The 17593-nt window shown below is 55.5% G+C and overlaps 2 protein-coding genes across 2 annotated transcripts; both read left to right on the top strand.

Annotated features, from left to right (window-relative positions):
* The first annotated feature begins 5895 nt into the window (after positions 1-5895).
* Positions 5896-8312, top strand: HOXA10 (homeobox A10). The gene is made up of 2 exons (XM_058568907.1): positions 5896-6859; positions 8038-8312. Exons 1-2 carry the CDS (start codon positions 5896-5898, stop codon positions 8310-8312), a joined length of 1239 nt encoding a protein of 412 aa, XP_058424890.1.
* A 6387-nt stretch (positions 8313-14699) lies between these two features.
* Positions 14700-16739, top strand: HOXA9 (homeobox A9). The gene is made up of 2 exons (XM_058568896.1): positions 14700-15279; positions 16319-16739. The coding sequence occupies exons 1-2, from the start codon at positions 14700-14702 to the stop codon at positions 16555-16557; spliced, it is 819 nt and encodes a 272-aa protein (XP_058424879.1). The 3' UTR covers positions 16558-16739.
* The last annotated feature ends 854 nt before the right edge of the window (positions 16740-17593 follow it).

Below are 17593 nucleotides of genomic sequence, written 5' to 3'. Positions count from 1 at the left end.
ACCCCATCCTCCGATGGCTGTGACAATGTGGTCGTAAACCCGTCCGAGGCCAGCCAATTTGCATATTTGGAATGCGCCGCTATAAACTCGGCTGGGGTTTTGCAGCAATTTCTTAGATGTAAAAATGAGATCTCTTTAGCAGCGGGCTGGGCACATTCTCTCCCTCTGTCTCTGCCTGGAGCCTGTTTCCTTCTCCCGGCTTGGGTCCGGAGCTCCGGCCGGGCCTAGGCGCTCAGTCGCCACGAGATGGCGCACTTCCGATCAATGTCAAAGCCGCCGGGGAGCGGGGAACCCCAGCGCGATTCTTGGCCTTTGTTCGCTTCTGATACTAAGAGCAGCACGTTACATTATTTCACTTGTCCCGCTCCCCTTCGTATCAAAAAAAAGGGGGGCTCACCTTCAGGAAGTGGTTGGTGGTGTAATTTAAAGCAACGCACCTTGTCTAGGCCTCGCAGGCGTCGCGGCGCGGGGAAGCCAGCTCTCCCTTGGCAGTGATTTCGGAAATGTGTCAAGGTAAGAGGCCACAGGTTTAGCAATTTCAGTCTGGCTGGGGCGGGAGTGGGGAGGCGGCCGATGTCTGAGCAGGGCTGGGGAAAGTGGCTGGGTTTGTGCGCTCCGGGGTGACGCTACAGGCGCTCAGCCCGCCCCCCCCTTCTCCCATCGCTCCCTAAGGTTGGAAGGCAGGGGGAGGCCTAAGTGGAAGGTTGACGGTTTTAGCTCCCTACGCCAGCATCTCACCCAAAGCGATCTTTCGATTTTGTAGAAATATTCAGACTGGCATGAGCCAGGGATGGGGGGCATCCAAGCGAAAGGGTCGCGGGCTGTGCTGGGATAGGGGGGTTGTGATTCGGAAAAAAGGAGAGGGCGAGATCGCAGAAAATAGAAAGTTTCTACTCCAAACAATGAGGTGCTCAGCGACCGTGGCTGCTGGGGCAGGCTTATTCCCTGGGGCAGACGTCGGGGTTGTCTCTGGTTTCCTACTAGATTCGGTCTCTAGGTCTGCCCAGCAGCCTGGGGGAAACCTTTGTTTAGAAAAAGGCCAATTCGGAAAAGTCGCATTTGATTTTTGAGGCTGCCAGACAAGGCTGTATTGTTTATTTGGAATGTACCACTACAAACCTGGCTGGGGGCTTTGCAGCAATTTCTTAGATGCAAAGATGAGATCTTTTGCATATTTTGTAAATATGCAAAAATTGTATTGGTAAACACCTGTACATTTTCAAAAGCTGGCACTGAGGATAAACTTGGATCGAACAATCGCTCCATCAGGATTGTCATAAAACAAGTTTTAAATAATCATTTCACTTACATTTCGGAAGCCAGCTTCAAATTCCCTCTTTTCCTATATTTAAATTTTTGTTCCAATATGTTTTCATAAGTTTCTTGAAACGGTTATTTTCTTTTCACAAACATACAGTGCATGGGTGAGTGGGGGGAGTCTCAGAGAAAGTAGGGGCTTCTTGTGTGTGATTTTTGCCTGTGAAAGTCACTAGTCTTTGTTGAGCAGGGGCCCTAAAGGCTGCCAGAATAAGGCTACCACAGGAAGGAGTGAGCGCCCACACAGTGCTCTCTGCAGCCTGAGCCTTCTCTAAAATCCCAGAGCCACCTCTAGTTTTAAGACCAGATGCAGTTTATTATGAACAAAACTAAGGATATTGCCATTTAGGCGGTGGCTGAAAAGGCCATAACACTCGTCTCATCAGGAGAGCGGGGCCAGTTCAGTGGCTGGATTTAGAAAAAATTTAAAGTGGGTTGCTTAGGGATATATTGCACCTGATATTTGATTGCACACACCAAATATCCCTGGAAATGTTGACAATCTTAAAGATGAAGGAGAAAAGAACATCATTGCTTACAAAAAAGTTTTCTAACTATGCAGTAAATGCGTGAATCGGAGAAGTCCAGAATATTTGTTAAAGCCGGGCACATGGAAGTAGTGTTTATTTTCCTCTGTGGGGCCACAGCCCAGCTCCATAGCGGGTCAGAGCATTCTGAGCTCCGAGAGCACTGAGAGCGACCTTCAGATACAAATTGTTTACTGGCTATCTCCATCTCAATACCTAGTGTTTCAAAAAAGAATTTTTTTTGTGATCGTTTATTATTTCTCATCGTTTGCAAGGGCTTACTCAAGAGGACAAATCTGATATCGGGTGAACTGCATCGTAATCCTCGCCACAGGGCTTATTCCGCCCGCCTGGCGTTTACTTCGGCTCCATAGCCATGGAGGAGCGGGGAGTGTTATTACCCAGGTAGAAATGGGCGATATTTACTCCTAAATAAAACGTGGGCCCTGGCAGCTGCCACATAACCGCTCCACAGGCCTGGTTGAAGCAAGCAAGGTACCGAGAGTTTTAAGTCAAAGTCACCCAAAGAGCAAGAGAGAAATTCAGCAGCTGGAAGGGAGGGCGAAAGGGAGAGAGAGAAAGAAGGCAAATGGCGAGACGGAGAGAGAGTGTCCAGAAGCCGACTAATACTGCAATTAAATCGCTTTTCTTAATCTCTCTGGGGTGGGGAATCTGAGGAAAGCCAAGGCGATCAATAAATGGAATATTCTATTGAGGAAGCTAACACCTCTGTGAGTGTGGAGCCTTGGGGGCGGTAGGGGATGCTGGAAGCTCCGGGGACTGACTGAGAGGGCAGCCTTGTTTAACTTGAGCTTCTGCTGAGTGGATATCTTCTCTCCAAACCAGCAGCGAGCGGCAGGCCAGTCTGCGTCCCACGCGCACCCACAGGCTCTCCATTTGCTCTCGGCTCAGCAAGCTGGGTGGGGTTGGGGTGGTGGTACTAGGCCAGAGAGGGGCTCCCACATGAGCTTACACACTTTTTTTAGAGCATAGAACAGCACAAACCAAACATCCTGTTTGGTTTATTACAAGGGGGAAAAGATGCTGGAGAAAAACATCCGGCTCTCTCCAAAGGTTGGTGAAGCCCCAAGTGCCAATGCCATGGTCTGGGAGTCTGCAGTGGCCCTTCCACCTCTTCTACTCTGCAGCTGCAGCCGGGGCAGCCTTCTTATAGCAGATGCAGTACCAAGCTGACTTTTGTAACCTTAGTTGGAGTGTGCACGCTCTTGGATCCCCTCCAGGCTAGAAGCCCATTTGGCCACCCTAGAGGGCCCTGACCAGACAGGGCCTGAGCTGCCTACAATTAGGCACCCGGCTTGTCTTACCAGTCAAATTGGCCGGATCGCTGAATTTCCAGAGAGTCCTGGAACATTCTGGAGGGCCCAAGGAGAAGGCTTTGAGGGGTCTGTGAACTCCTTGAAAATGATGGGTCAGATTGTGGGAATGCACAGATGTGCATTTCTCACAGGATAAGAGTCAGAACTTGGCCTTAGATTTTCCAAAGGGGACTTAACTTCCAAAAAGGTTAAAAAAGACAGGTTTAGATCATCGTCTTTCACTTTATTTTATTAGCCTCCACCATCTCAAGCATTCTCTCCTGTGGTCACTGGCCCTTCCCAACCTGCTGCCTGGGAAGTTGCTTTCTGCATTTAGTCTGTGAGGCACAAAGTCCCGGCCCACTGCCCTGCTTGGGGCTCCTTCTCCTCAAGAAATCCTCTCCTGTTCTTGGGACCTACTTCCAGTCGGCAGAGCTTTCCTGAGAGGCATGGACAGTGCTGAGAGGCAAAACCCCCTTCTCAGGTAGTCCTCAGCTTCGTGGCATTTCCCAGTAGCACTGCTGAGCCCTACCGTCCTGAGTGCCTGGCGAGCCCTCGGGTAAGGACCAGGCCCATCCGGGAAAGGGTCCTAGGCTGCGGTGCTCTGTAGCTTTTCCGCACTCAAGTTCGTTGGTGTTGTGGGCCTAGCCGGGTTAGAGTTGTCCTTAGCCTTGTGCGTGGGAGCAACGTGGACAGCGAAGGACAGTTCCTGAGCTCTCCGCATAGATTCTTGACTTGATTCGGCTACGCCACTACTGCGGCCTCAAGACCCCGTGGGGTGGAGATAACTAGTTCTCTCATGCTCTCTCTCCTCTCATTTCTCTCCCTCTGCCCTTCTCTCCCTCTGCCCCTCTCCCTCTTTCTCTCTCTATCCCCCCCCACTCCAGATGCCCAGTCCGCAGAGCCAGTCACTGCGGAGCGCAGTGCTAAAAGTGGCTGGAGCGCAGCGCAAACGGTGGCGCGGCCTCCGGGCACTGTGCGCGGAGTAGCCGAGGCCGGCAGAGACCGCAAATGCTCGCAACTGCTTGCATCTCAGAAGCTGGCGGCAGAGCCCTGGCTTTCCCGTGCGCTCTCTCTGGGTCCTCTCAGGCCCGGCTTCTTCCTCAGACTGGGTTCATACTGGGAGGAACAAGGCCAAGTGCCTGGCAAATCACCTGGGATGCAAGGGTCTTTCCCGCTGCACGCAGAGGCCTGAGCGGTCAGCTTCCTGGGATCCCGGCGTTCAGCAGCAACAATCAGGGCCTCTGCTGGGGTTGGAGCTGGCCGGGCGGCAGGCCTGGGGCATCCTGGAGAGCTGTAGCCCGCAGGCCAGGGGCAAGGCAGTGACCTCTTGGGCTCCAGTGGATCCGGCCTGAAAAGATCACATTTCCTGAGACATGTATGAGGCCCACTCTTGGGGGCTAGCGCCCTGGGCCAGCCGTTTCCAGTTGACTAAGAGCGCGTCACCACGGCCAGGGAAGAAGGAGGCCCCAGTGTCTGCTGAGCAAAGGGCCTGGCCTCCGAACGCTCCTATTACTGGGCCAGGAGCCCAACCCGGCCTCGCAGGGAACGGATTTCCTCACCGCGGGCCTCGTTAAAATGCGCACACTGCGGGAGTGAGGGCTGCCCCAGCCTCGGGTTTGGAGGGGAGGGGGGAAGAAGGGAGGGGACGGAGAGGCACGAGTGTGGTGACACTGGCTCTTGTCATAGCCTCCGGCAGCGTTCGAATGCCAAGGCTAAATGGAGAGCTGAAGAAGAGTGTGGCAGAGGTGTCTGTCGGTTGCCCCCCACCGGGTTTCCCCCTCCAGGTCTTCGCCTCTCGGCAAGCCAAAGACCCTTAAAATCAATGTTTCTTTCACTTCCTCAAGACGGCGTATGAGCTTGGAGGCTGTCAGGGTGATGGGGCTGTGGGGTGTCTGGACCTGGCTCCAGCCTCGGAGTAGGGGTGGAGGAATCTTTCAGCCAAGGTTGCCAGTCTCTTCCACCCCTCACTCCTGCCAGCCCATCAAGGCCCACCGACAGGAGCTACAGAGAAGGCAAGCCAGGTGAGCACACCAGAGGCAAAAATCCTAACTGGGTCAACCGGCTAGCAGAAGAGAAGTGTAGGGGGCTGCGAGGCCAGGGCATTGCATTTTGGGGAAAATTCTGTGTGGGATACAAGAAAGAAGTGGTAATAGCCAGCTTCCAGCCGGCTCTGGATTCGGACACTCTGAGGGTCCTGATGGCCTTAGGACCAGGTCCGCCACTTTTGCGAGACCGCTTCAGGTCCAGAGCTGAATCGGAAGAGCCTGAGGCCCGACAGGCTGCCTTAGTGGTTAGAGTGCACCAAGGGCTAGTGGCTGATTCCGAAATAAGAATAGGGAGCACCCAAGGCGGGACGGGGTGCGCGCCATAAACACTCCACTTGTTAACTGCGCGGGGCCCAAGGGCCTTTCAAACAGACCCCGGAGGAGGACTCACGTCCGGGCATGGGCGGGGCAAGCCCAGGGGCCCGGCCCCCCACCAGCCACGCTGGGGCAGCCCCCACAGCTCCTGGCCTTTGGGCTGAGATATCGGGTGTGCGTCTTGCGGCCCATCAATACAGATTACATATTTATATCAATCGCGGGCTCGGAGGGCGCCCTCGGAGAGCGGCCCCGCGCCTACGAAACCAAACTGGGAGTGGTCGCGCGGAAACTCTGGCTCAGGATTGGCTGCGGGCGCCCGCCGCGGTGCGGGGGGATTGCTAATCGTATTCAGCATGTTTTGCACAAGAAATGTCAGCCAGAAAGAGCTATCTGCTCCCTTCGCCAAATTATCCCACAACAATGTCATGCTCGGAGAGCCCCGCCGCGAACTCTTTTTTGGTCGACTCGCTCATCAGCTCCGGCAGAGGCGAGGCTGGCGGTGGTGGCGGCGGCGCGGGGGGCGGCGGCGGCGGTGGCTACTACGCCCACGGCGGGGTCTACCTGCCACCAGCCGCCGACTTGCCCTACGGGCTGCAGAGCTGCGGGCTCTTCCCGGCTCTGGGAGGCAAGCGCAATGAGGCAGCTTCGCCAGGCGGCGGCGGCGGCGGCAGCGGGGGCCTGGGGCCCGGGGCGCACGGCTACGCGCCCGCGCCTATAGACCTGTGGCTGGACGCGCCCCGGTCGTGCCGGATGGAGCCGCCCGAGGGGCCGCCACCGCAGCAGACCCAGCAGCAACAGCCGCCCCCGCCGCAACCACCCCAGCCCCCGCCGCAGGCCACCTCTTGCTCTTTCGCGCAGAACATCAAAGAGGAGAGCTCCTACTGCCTCTACGACTCGGCTGACAAATGCCCCAAAGGCTCGGCCGCCGCTGCCGAGCTGGCCCCCTTCCCGCGGGGCCCGCCGCCCGACGGCTGCGCCCTGGGCACCTCCAGTGGGGTGCCAGTGCCCGGCTACTTCCGCCTCTCCCAGGCCTATGGCACGACCAAGAGCTACGGCAGCGGCGGCGGCGCGCTGCAGCTTGGAGCCGGCCCGTTCCCCGCTCAGCCCCCGGGGCGCGGCTTCGACCCGCCACCCTCGCTAGCCTCCGGCTCGGCGGATGCAGCCCGGAAGGAGCGAGCCCTCGATTCGCCGCCGCCTCCCACGCTGGCTTGCGGTGGCAGCGGCGGGGGCTCGCAGGGCGACGAGGAGGCACACGCCTCGTCCTCGGCTGCGGAAGAGCTCTCCCCGGCCCCTTCCGAGAGCAGCAAAGCCTCGCCGGAGAAGGACTCCCTGGGTAAGCAGGGCACGCTGAAGGGCCGCAGTCAGGCGGGCAGACAGACAGGCAGACCCAGAGAAGGGAAGGAGCAGAGAGCCAGGAGTGCGCCTAGCAGCCGGCCGGCCTTGGCCCGAGCTGCAGGCAGGCTGACCTTGTGAACTTGCTTTTTAATATTTGGGCGTGGGGACGCAGTAAAAATTCACGTCTGGCTTAGCACCCCACACCAAGACGTCCTCTGCGGTGGCCTCAGCTCACCCCTTCTGGAGGCGAGGACACCGACGAGCAGCCCCCCTCTTGTACATGCCCTTCTCCGTGGCCCAGAGCACCCTAAGCCATGGTCTGGGCCCAGCCTGCTAGGCGCGGCCCACGCGGGGGGAGGGGGAGGGAGGGAAAGTAGCTCGCCCGCAGATAGCGTGGATGTTTGTAAGGCATCCAAAATAAGCAGCCGCCAGCACCAATAAATAAGCCCATTAACCGGCGAAGTTCGAGTTTACGATCCCCCATGCTTTTTTCAAAGTTGCTGGAGGGGCGGGAATCCTCGTTTCGGGGAGAAGAAAAGGCAAATCCGGCCCGGACGCCGGGGCCCTGAGCTGTGAGTCAGAGAGGGGCCGTATCGCTTCCCCTGAAACTCGGAATCGCCCAGACTGCACGTCCCTGGCTCCTGGAGAGACGTGAGGGAGGGCCCTTGACCCCAAATCAGCTTTTCATGCCTTCCCCAAGTCCCAACTATTCTCTTCTCCCTCTCCTCAACGGGCGTTGGGCAACCAGGGGGCTGGAGTGAAACACAGCCCCGCTGCCAGGCCCCTTTCCAAGTAAGCATCCCACATCCCAGCCTGGGGGCTAGGAAATGCTCATCTGCCTTGGGGCAAGAAGCAAAGAAAGGCGTTAAGTTCACGATATACAGCCTGGTCTCCCAGGCCACTCATTTTGCAAGCACCTGGCAGCTTTGTGCTAAAACAGGTGTTTGGAAAAAAGTGGAGGAAAACGTATATTAGGAGGATAGGTGTAGATTGGAGGCCCACTTGATTTTGCACACGCCTTTTGGAGAAACTGTTCTTCCTAGGCAAGCTAAAGGGGCATAACTGTGTGACTCAGGGCGGCATCCCTCTTATGGCAGAGACGTCCTAAATTCACCCCTGCTTGCAGCCCGCGTGGCCTCGATTTAACCTTCCCCTCTTTATTCTCTTAAATGCCAGGCAATTCCAAAGGCGAAAACGCAGCCAACTGGCTCACTGCAAAGAGCGGCCGGAAGAAGCGCTGCCCCTACACGAAGCACCAGACGCTGGAGCTGGAGAAGGAGTTTCTGTTCAACATGTACCTTACTCGAGAGCGGCGCCTAGAGATCAGCCGCAGCGTCCATCTCACGGACAGACAAGTGAAAATCTGGTTTCAGAACCGCAGGATGAAACTGAAGAAAATGAACCGAGAAAACCGGATCCGGGAGCTCACAGCCAACTTTAATTTTTCCTGATGAATCTCCAGGCAACGCCGTTTTTTCGCTTCCAGAGAGCTGTTCTCCTCCCTCTGTCTTCGGCCTCTGCCCAGGAACTCGCACCTGTGCCGGAGCCCCATTCCTCCCTCCCACACTCGCCATCTCGCTGGCCGTTACATCTGTGCAGGGCTGGTTTGTTCTGACTTCTTGTTTCTTTGTCTGTTTGCTTGGTGCTGGTTTATTTGTTGATTTCTGGGGGAAAAAGCCATATCGCGCTCAAATTCTAGAGAGAGAGATATTGTCCTAAGTGTCAAGTGGTGACTGGGATGGTTTGCTGTCTCGGGGTTCCAATGCTCGAAATGGCCCCTGTTTTCCCGGTGGAACTGGAGCTGGTTTCCTGCGGCCCCCCCGGGGCAAACCTAGCCGGAAGGCAGAGGTCCCACTGTAGGCGCTGAGGTGTCTGGCCTGAGGTCAATGGTGCAAGGAGCCGCCACCGGGCTCCCTGGCCTGGAGTGCTGGGCTGTGTTTAATCAGGGGATACAGGCCTCTGGGTTCCTCTTTTCTTTCTTCCTTTCTTCCTTGGCAAAGAGAAGGACTTACAGGCATGGACTTGCAGGTTGGCAAAAGGGCTTGACTTTGGCTGATTGGAAAACCGAAAAAGTTAGATTAATTTTTCCTTCCTCTGTAAAATATCCCAGCTTTAAAAGAAAAAAAGAATGACCAGAAGAAAAGTTCTCTTCCAGTTTGTGTAAGGTCTTGCATTGTGGGACTAAATTATTTCACTTACCCCTGAATTTCCATATCCTTCTGGCTGTAGATAAATAATCTAATGTAGTTTTGTTTAGATATGCAGATTTTGTGGATTTTTTGTCATTAAATAATTGTTACCAGTGGTAACACATGACAAGCACACCACAGTTCTCCCTATCTTGTGGAGGTTTTCTTTTTTTCCCCCACTCTTTTCTTCTTTTTTTTTTTTTTTTTTACTTTCCAAAATTCACAGAAGCGGACTCCTCCGCTGGGGGCAAGCAGAATGGCTAGAGAAGGGAGACATTGTGAATTTCCTTTATACTGTGAAGTTACATGCATAAAAGGGTCAAACCTGTAGGTGCAGAAAAAGAAAAAACTATAAATACAAATCTGTATAAATGTCTATTATTATGAAAAATTGCCAATCTTGTTTTATGCAAATGCATTCTATCGTTATTATAAATGTTAGTTCTAGTTCTATTTACTTCTAATCTTAAATCAGAATAAATTAATATTGTAATGCTGCTGTGCGTGGAAAAAAAGACGATGTTTATGTTCTTATAGAAGAATAAAAGCTGTGGAATGAAGCTTTTTAATTTTACCTCTTTTTTTTTTTTTGACTTCTTATCTTCACCTTCCACTTTATCCCGTCCACCACTTTTACAACAGGAGGACTAGCCTGCGCCCCCTGCAATTACTTTAGGCATCTATTTAAATATTACCTAGACGGTCGTAATTTGTCTGGGCCCTATAGCCCTGGTGCCGTAAGGTTTGTCGGCTTTTGTTCAGTTTTATGACTTGCTAGTATATCTGGATTGTGGCTGTCTTGGACCAGTGGTTTCAGTTGAGAGGGGAGCTGCATAGACAGAGGAAGCCAAACAGGATTTCTATCGGGAGCCCTAGGGAGGCTCGCAGAGGCTGGTTATTTTGCGGGTCCCCTGGTCCTAGATGACTCCCAGCCTAGGAATCCGGGGATCAGGCTGGGCCCACAGGGCGTCACTAGCGTCCGCGCAGCGCTTAGGTAGACCGCGGCCGGGCGGCCTGGACCCCCCCCTCACCCAGCACGGCCTCCCCTACCTGGTCGCCCTCCGCGGGGCCACGCGTTTCCTGCTCGCGGGAGGTGGGAGGGGGCGACGGCAGGGGGGAGGGGGCGCGGGAGCGCGCGCCCCGGCTGGCTGGCTGGCTGGCGGTGAGGGAGAGAGGGGGAGAGGGAGCGGCGGGGAGCGAGCGCGGGAGGCCAAGACCAGACAGGGAGCCGGGCTCGGTGCTGTCCCTGGCGCTTTCCAGTCGCCCAGGGCTACCGCCGCTGGGCGCCTGCTCGCTGAGCAGCAAAATTTGGGAAACCAGCACGCCCACTGCTCCTTCTCTCTTCTCGCTTTTTCCCCTCTTTTACCTTCCTTCCCTCCCTTTCCCAGGTTCACCAAACTGGGGCCGGTGGCATCTCCCTCCGTGATGCCTTAGCGGCAGCGCGGGGCACGCAGTAGCAGCGGCGGGCGCAGGTTGGCGAGGGGCCGGGCCGGGCGCGATCTCAGGGTTCTCCCTTGGCGGCGGCAGTGGCGGCGGCGGAGGCGGCGGCGGGCGAGGCAGCCCCGCGCGGGCAGCACCAGAACTGGTCGGTGATTTAGGTAGTTTCCTGTTGTTGGGATCCAGCTTTCTCTCGACAGCACGACACTGCCTTCATTACTTCAGTTGAAATCGTCTCCAGGTACCTGTGCGCGCGGGGGCCGGGCCGGGCGGGGCATCCAGACCCTGGTCGTGCCAGGCCTGCGGTGGCAACCTCGGCTTTTCCCACGCAGGAGCCTCGACCCTGCCTCCTTCTCAGAGCTCTGCCTGCCTGCTGGCCTCACCCCCCATCTCTACCTGGCCCCGAGCAGGTATGGTCAGGTTAGCTGCTCCTTAGCGGACGCCGGGGGCGTGGTAGTAATTCTGGGCCCCGAGCCATTCAAGGTCAGGGGCGCACGCTTCCGTCCTGGGCCTTCCCCGCTCCAGGCCTGCGCCTGGCCAGGGACCCGCGATTCTGCTGCAAGGCTAGGACAACACTAGCCCCAATCCAGGTACGAGATCAGGAAAGATCCCTTTGCCAGTGGAGACTCAGGCCAAACTGGGGCGAACAGAGGCTGGGATCCCGGCCTTGCCACTTACCCTTCTGTCTGTAAACCACTCTCTACTCCTGGGAGTCGCCTTTTTCTTCCTTCTTTCTTTCCTTCTTTACTCTTTTTTCTTTATTCCTTCTTTCTTTCCTTCTTTTTAATTTTCTTTCATCTTCAGTCTCTCTGTGTCGTTTTCTATCTCCACCTCCCATCCTCCTCAACTCTTCCTTCCAGAGGGACCCAGGGCTGGCTTGGGGAGAGCCTGGGGGGGTGTTATTTTTCTCTGCGTGCTCAAGTGGAAGTCGAAATCTGCCGAGGAAGGGTACGCGTGGGGCTGCTGTTGAGGGCTGTGGATCTGGGCCTGGTGTGCCGCTGCGCAGACAAGGCCTCGGTTACGATCACGACCGGATGGCGGCGGCCTTGCGTTCCTACTCCGCGGGCCAGTAATGGCAGCCTAGGAGATCGGATTAGGGGGGCATTCGCGGCGTTTTTGTGTGCCCACACCGAGGGCAAGGAGGCCTTCGACAGCCTCCCTGGGGACCTGAGGCTGGGACCTGGGCTGAGGCCCAGCCAGTCTCGGTAGAGCCTGGCAACGCAGGGAACTCCGCGGGGAAGCTTCCTCCGCTCTCCCAGGCCTGCCGGTCCCTGCTCGAGCTTTAACCGCGATAAGGAAGCCCCGCTAGGGCAAAGATTCGCTGCTTGCTTGCCACTAGCTTCTATCAGGTTCAGAGTATGTTAGAAACGGCATCCATGTGTGGACGGGTGTTGGGGAAGGGGACCCTTCCAGCGCGAGTCTGTTTCAAAAAATAGGGGAAAGGAATCCTAAATTCCAGAACCGTTGGAATACAAACTTGAGTCCTTGTTCCAAGTTGTAGTCCACCGTTGGAAGCTAGTCGGACCATTCTCGCTACCCAGAACTGAAAACAATCTCCATCCCTCCGTACCCCCCGACACACACACACTCGCGGGCCTTCAGACTCATGCCCACCGAGCGAGCGGTGCTTCCCTTCGCAGCTCTGGCCGAGGGCCCGCCGTCCTGTTATCTGAAAGGCCGGCACAGCGCGTTCCTCTCAACTCCTGTCTGCCACTTTCTGGACCCGAGCATTGGATTTGTTTTGGAGGCCGAAGTTTTAGAACTCGCAGGCGAGAAGAAGCAGTTTGTAATTACACCAACTTATTTCTTTATGCAGACGCAATTCTTTTCACTTCTAAAATAAAAGCAGACACAAAAGCCTAAATATTCTCTCCCCAAACCTCTGGGATGAAGAGGGATAATATTTGGTTTTGTAATTTTCCCTCCTTCTTGGCATCAGTAAGGAAGACTAAAAACTCAACGCCTGCTAATTATTTAGTAACCATCTTATTTTGGGGGCTAAGGCTATTTAAAGAACAGCCTTTTTATTTGGAAAAAATGCTAATAATAATTCGTGTCTTCTCGGTACAAAAAGTGCAAAGGCAGCCAGGCGTGTCCAATTACAATTAGGAGTGAAGGTTTTCTCCAAGGTTAATTTTTCTTAGTGAAAATCTCAGGGGCTCCGCGAAGTGCTCGAGTTTGGGACACCTTGGGCTGCGGTGGGGGTGGGGATAACGCGGAGGAATTTACAGGGAAAGGAAAATATTAGGGGGGAGGGGGCCGAGGCGGCCAGGACCAGCCACGTCGGAGTTCATTGTGCGCACCACTTCCCTCTTCCGGCGCCGGCGGAGGAAGGGGCACCCGGTTGGCCTCCCCTCGGCTTCGCAGCCTCACTCTGGTGGAGAGCCTGGCATGTAAGGATCTCCACCTGGGATCAGGGTTTTGGGGGGGATTACTGGAACCGTTAGGGCGGATGAAGGCAGAAAAGGAGATGGAAGCGCCCGAGGCCGCCCGCCCTCGCCGCCAGGGAAGTGGGCTAATGAGAAACACTCTTGCAGGCACAGTGTTCACACGTGAATTTAATTACCTCATTTTTCAGAGTCGCTGCTTTCTGTTCGGATTTGGGCTGGGTTCCCCCCCTCCCCCCCAATTAAGAGAGGCGAGGTCTTTTAATTTACCCCTGACTCTCAGGAGTGAGAAATACCCTCCTCAATTTGGCCAAGTTAAGGGATGGGATTAAAGTCAATGCCCCGTGCCCCTCCTCATTTTAATTTCTAGCCCTGGACTTGAGTTGCGGCCGCCTCCGCTTTGGGCCTTGTAACTCTGCTGAGCCGCCCCGCCGGATGGGTAACCGAGGCGGGCCCGGGGCGGTGGCCAGGAAGGATGGAAGGAAGGAAGGTACCCTGAAGGACTCATACTGAGTCCCGAGGCAAGCCGCTCCGGTGCAGGCCTCCCAGCTACTGGAGCCGCGGGGTCTCAGGCGGGGCTGCCTTTTTGCAAGCTGGACTCTCCTTCCACTGGTGCTGCCGCCCGCCTTTTTTCGCAGCTCTGGTTCGGGGAGCGTCATCAGGCTTGCAGAGCTCAGTATTAGGGCCTTAGAGGTCGGAGCACAGGGCTGGATCGCCTCCTGCGTCCGCAGGGGATCGTGCTTCTCAGCGGACGATGAACAGTGCGCGCTGAGCGCGCGTGTGCGGGGGCTCGGGCGGAACACGCGGCACAGCCAGGCTCTCAAACCCTTCGCCTCAGGGACGGCTGGCTGCTCCCTGTGCGGCCGCTCCTCGGTGGGGCCCACGCTGGAGGCGCAGGGGAGAATTTGGGAGCTGCCCCGGCGCCCGGCGCCCCAGGCTGGCAAATTCCAGGGGCCCTCGATAGGCGGTGCCCTCTCGGCGGCCTGTCTCTGCCCAGCGCGCCCGGGCAGGGGCAGGGGTGTCTCTGTTTCGGACGGATACTATGTTGAATTTGACTTTTCGCAGCCGGTCCGGAGTAAACTCGCATCTCTGGGAACCGCAGGGGTTATTTACAGGGAGCTCGCCAACCAAACACAACAGTCTAATTTAACCTTTCCAAGTCCTCGTAAATTTTTACAGCTGGGAGCCACGGCGAGGAAAACGAATCTGTTGGTGGTTCCCAACTTCCCACCAGCCTGTGTGGCTTCTGAAACAATAACTCCTTATGAAATATCATAAATATAGATTTAAATACAGTAGACGGAGAATGCGATTTGGCTGCTTTTTTATGGCTTCAATTATTGTCTAATTTTATGAGGGGCTCCGCTGGCCGCACTCGCACGCAGGACCCGCGCCTTGCTGATGGCGTGATTAATTGTGATATAAAATAGTCCGCTTAAGAAGTGTGTGTCTGGTGGTGGCGGTGGGAGGGGAGGGGAGGGAGGGAGTACAGAGGCAAGGCCAGATTTGATCTTTTAATCTTCGTTGGCCACAATTAAAACAAACCCGATCGTGGAGCGCCGCGATCCCTTTGCATAAAAACATATGGCTTTTGCTATAAAAATTATGACTGCAAAACACCGGGCCATTAATAGCGTGCGGAGTGATTTACGCGTTATTGTTCTGCCGGGCGGGCACGTGACGCGCGCGGCCAATAGGGGCGCGGGCGCCGGCAACTTATTAGGTGACTGTACTTCTCCCCCTGGTGCCACCAAGTTGTTACATGAAATCTGCAGTTTCATAATTTCCGCGGGTCGGCCCGGCCGGCCGGGTGCGGGGCACGGCGATGGCCACCACCGGGGCCCTGGGCAACTACTACGTGGACTCGTTCTTGCTGGGCGCCGACACCGCGGACGAGCTGGGCGCGGGCCGCTATGCGCCGGGGGCCCTGGGTCAGCCCCCGCGGCAGGCTGCGGCGCTGGCCGAGCACCCCGACTTCAGCCCGTGCAGCTTCCAGTCCAAGGCGGCGGTGTTCGGCGCCTCGTGGAACCCGGTGCACGCGGCGGGCGCCAACGCGGTGCCCGCGGCGGTGTATCATCACCATCACCACCACCCCTACGTGCACCCCCAGGCGCCGGTGGCTGCGGCGGCGCCGGACGGCAGGTACATGCGCTCCTGGCTGGAGCCCACGCCCGGTGCGCTCTCCTTCGCGGGCTTGCCCTCCAGCCGGCCTTACGGCATTAAACCTGAACCGCTGTCGGCCAGAAGGGGTGACTGTCCCACGCTTGACACTCACACTCTGTCCCTGACTGACTATGCTTGTGGTTCTCCTCCAGTTGATAGAGAAAAACAGCCCAGCGAAGGTGCCTTCTCCGAAAACAATGCTGAGAATGAGAGCAGCGGAGACAAGCCCCCCATCGATCCCAGTAAGTGTCTCCTCCCGCCATACCGGCCGCCGCCTCCACGCCGGCCACCTGGATCTGCCGGCCCGCCAGCTTTCTCTCAAGTCTGCCTTCGCCCGCGCTGGGAGCCTCCTAAGCAGGGGCCAGAGCCAGAAGTTGCTGTTTGGGACGCCTCGGATGGGGCCCCAAGTCCAGAGAGCAGTGACAAGTGGGCCCACAGGGCTGGGGGGAGGGGAGGCGGCTGCTGCCGAGAGAGGGGGCGGGGCGGGCGCTGCGGGCCAAGCCAAGACCAGTCGCCCCTCTCCCTGGCTGCCCGGGACCAGGACAGAGATACTTTGAGCCATTCTTCGAAAGCAGCGCGGCAGAGAGTCTTTTCTGCGGCTAGATTGTCTGGGAGCAGCGGCAGCAACTGCAGCCGGGACACTGGGAGAGACGGCCGATTCCCTCCAGTTCTCGCCTTCAGCCAGTGGCGGCGTAAATCCTGCCCAAGATGAGGCTGCAGGCGCCCGGGCCCCGCGAGTCCCCATGCCAGATTATTCGAATAAACTGGAGAAGTGATCAACGGCCTTGGGCCGCCCAGGGGCACCGTGCTTGCCTGCCCAGCTCCTACGGCCTTTCAGGGAGGTCAATAAGGAGTGGGAGAGTAGAAGGAAAGGTGGGGAAGGGAAGACAGTGAGTCAGTGAGGAGCGAAGAGAAGATCAATCCTGCTACATGAACAGGGCAGCGTGGATTCTCCCTGCCTGGCAAGAAGCTCTGTTTCCACATTTCACTCGTACAGTGTGCGGAGAGTGGGAGGAAGGAGAGGAAAAGACGGGAGGACAGAGGAAGAAGAGAAAGGAGGGCCTCAGAGGGGAGGGGGAGCCGAGGTTTTACTGCGTGCAATTGTAAGTGACCGTCCCTGCGTCTGTCTGCCAGGGTTCCATTGTGTCTGTGGCTCAGCCGCCTTCCCTAACCAATTCAGCAGTGTCCTGCACTTTGGTCGAAGACCCCAGGAGGTTCCCTAGCCCCCAGCGGAGGGGGGGTGTGCTTCTCCTTCTAAATTCCGTGTCTCTCTCCCCACAGACAACCCGGCTGCCAACTGGCTCCACGCGCGCTCCACGCGGAAGAAGCGCTGCCCTTACACCAAACACCAAACGCTGGAACTGGAGAAAGAGTTTCTGTTCAACATGTACCTCACCAGGGACCGCAGGTACGAGGTGGCCCGACTGCTCAACCTCACCGAGAGGCAGGTCAAGATCTGGTTTCAGAACCGCAGGATGAAAATGAAGAAAATCAACAAGGATCGAGCGAAAGACGAGTGACGAGACTCGACTTCGTTTAGAACACAGCCAGAGAGCTAGAGAGAAAGAGAACGGACTGCCTGTCCCCTTCTCCCACCCCCATTCCACCCCAGCCTCCACCACCCCGCACAAAGGGGGTTCCAGGCCTCATCTCCCCCTGGCAGACCCTGCTCAGGCTGGCTCCTTGGCCTGCCGTTTTGATGGAGGAGGTATTGTAAGCTTTCCATTTTCTATAAGACAAAAAGGGGGGGGGGTGCATTAGCACTGATGGCTGCGTGTGCTAGCTTGTATATATTAAAAAAAAAAATCTACCTGTTCCTGACTTAAAACAAACAAAAAAAAACTACCTTTTTATAATGCACAACTGTTGATGGAGAGCTGTATAGTTTTTAGTCTGTGTAGTTAATTTAATTTGTTCTTTGTGCGGCAGAGCGATCTGCCCAGATACTTGAACACTGTCTTTTATTGTGGTAATTATGTTTTGTGACTCAAACTTCTGTGCTGGGTGATGCACCCGTTGTGTTTGTGAAAGCTAGAATTCAATTTGAACTCAGGTTGTTTATGAAGGGGAAAAACAGTTGCATAGAGTATAGCTCTGTAGTGGAATATGTCTTCTGTATATTAGGCTGTTAACCTTTGATTGTAAACTAGCTGTAAGGATTTCCCAGTGACATAAATTTTTTTAAAAAAGAGAGAAAGGGTTCTCCGGGATACATAGATTCACGGTTTTCTCCACTTTTGAAATGTGGGCATTTTTGTCTCTACATGCTCTGTACATCTGTCTTGTCCATTGTATATATAATCCACATATTAAAGAAAAAGTAATCAGGCAAGCTTGAATATTGTTTTTGCACCAGATGAACAGTGAGCAAATTTGGAGCTATACATATGTGCAGAAGGTTACTACCTATGGTTTACTTTTAATTTTAATTGGGGGAAAATGAATGCTTATTGTAATGGAGTTAATTTTATTGATAATAAATTATACGCTATGAAACCGCCATTGGGCTACTGTAGATTTGTATCCTTGATGAATCTGGGGTTTCCATCGGGCTGA

This window comes from Diceros bicornis, chromosome 3 (genome assembly GCF_020826845.1).
Source record: "Diceros bicornis minor isolate mBicDic1 chromosome 3, mDicBic1.mat.cur, whole genome shotgun sequence".
NCBI classification, from domain to species: domain Eukaryota; kingdom Metazoa; phylum Chordata; class Mammalia; order Perissodactyla; family Rhinocerotidae; genus Diceros; species Diceros bicornis.
This window is presented reverse-complemented; position numbering and strand designations above follow the sequence as displayed.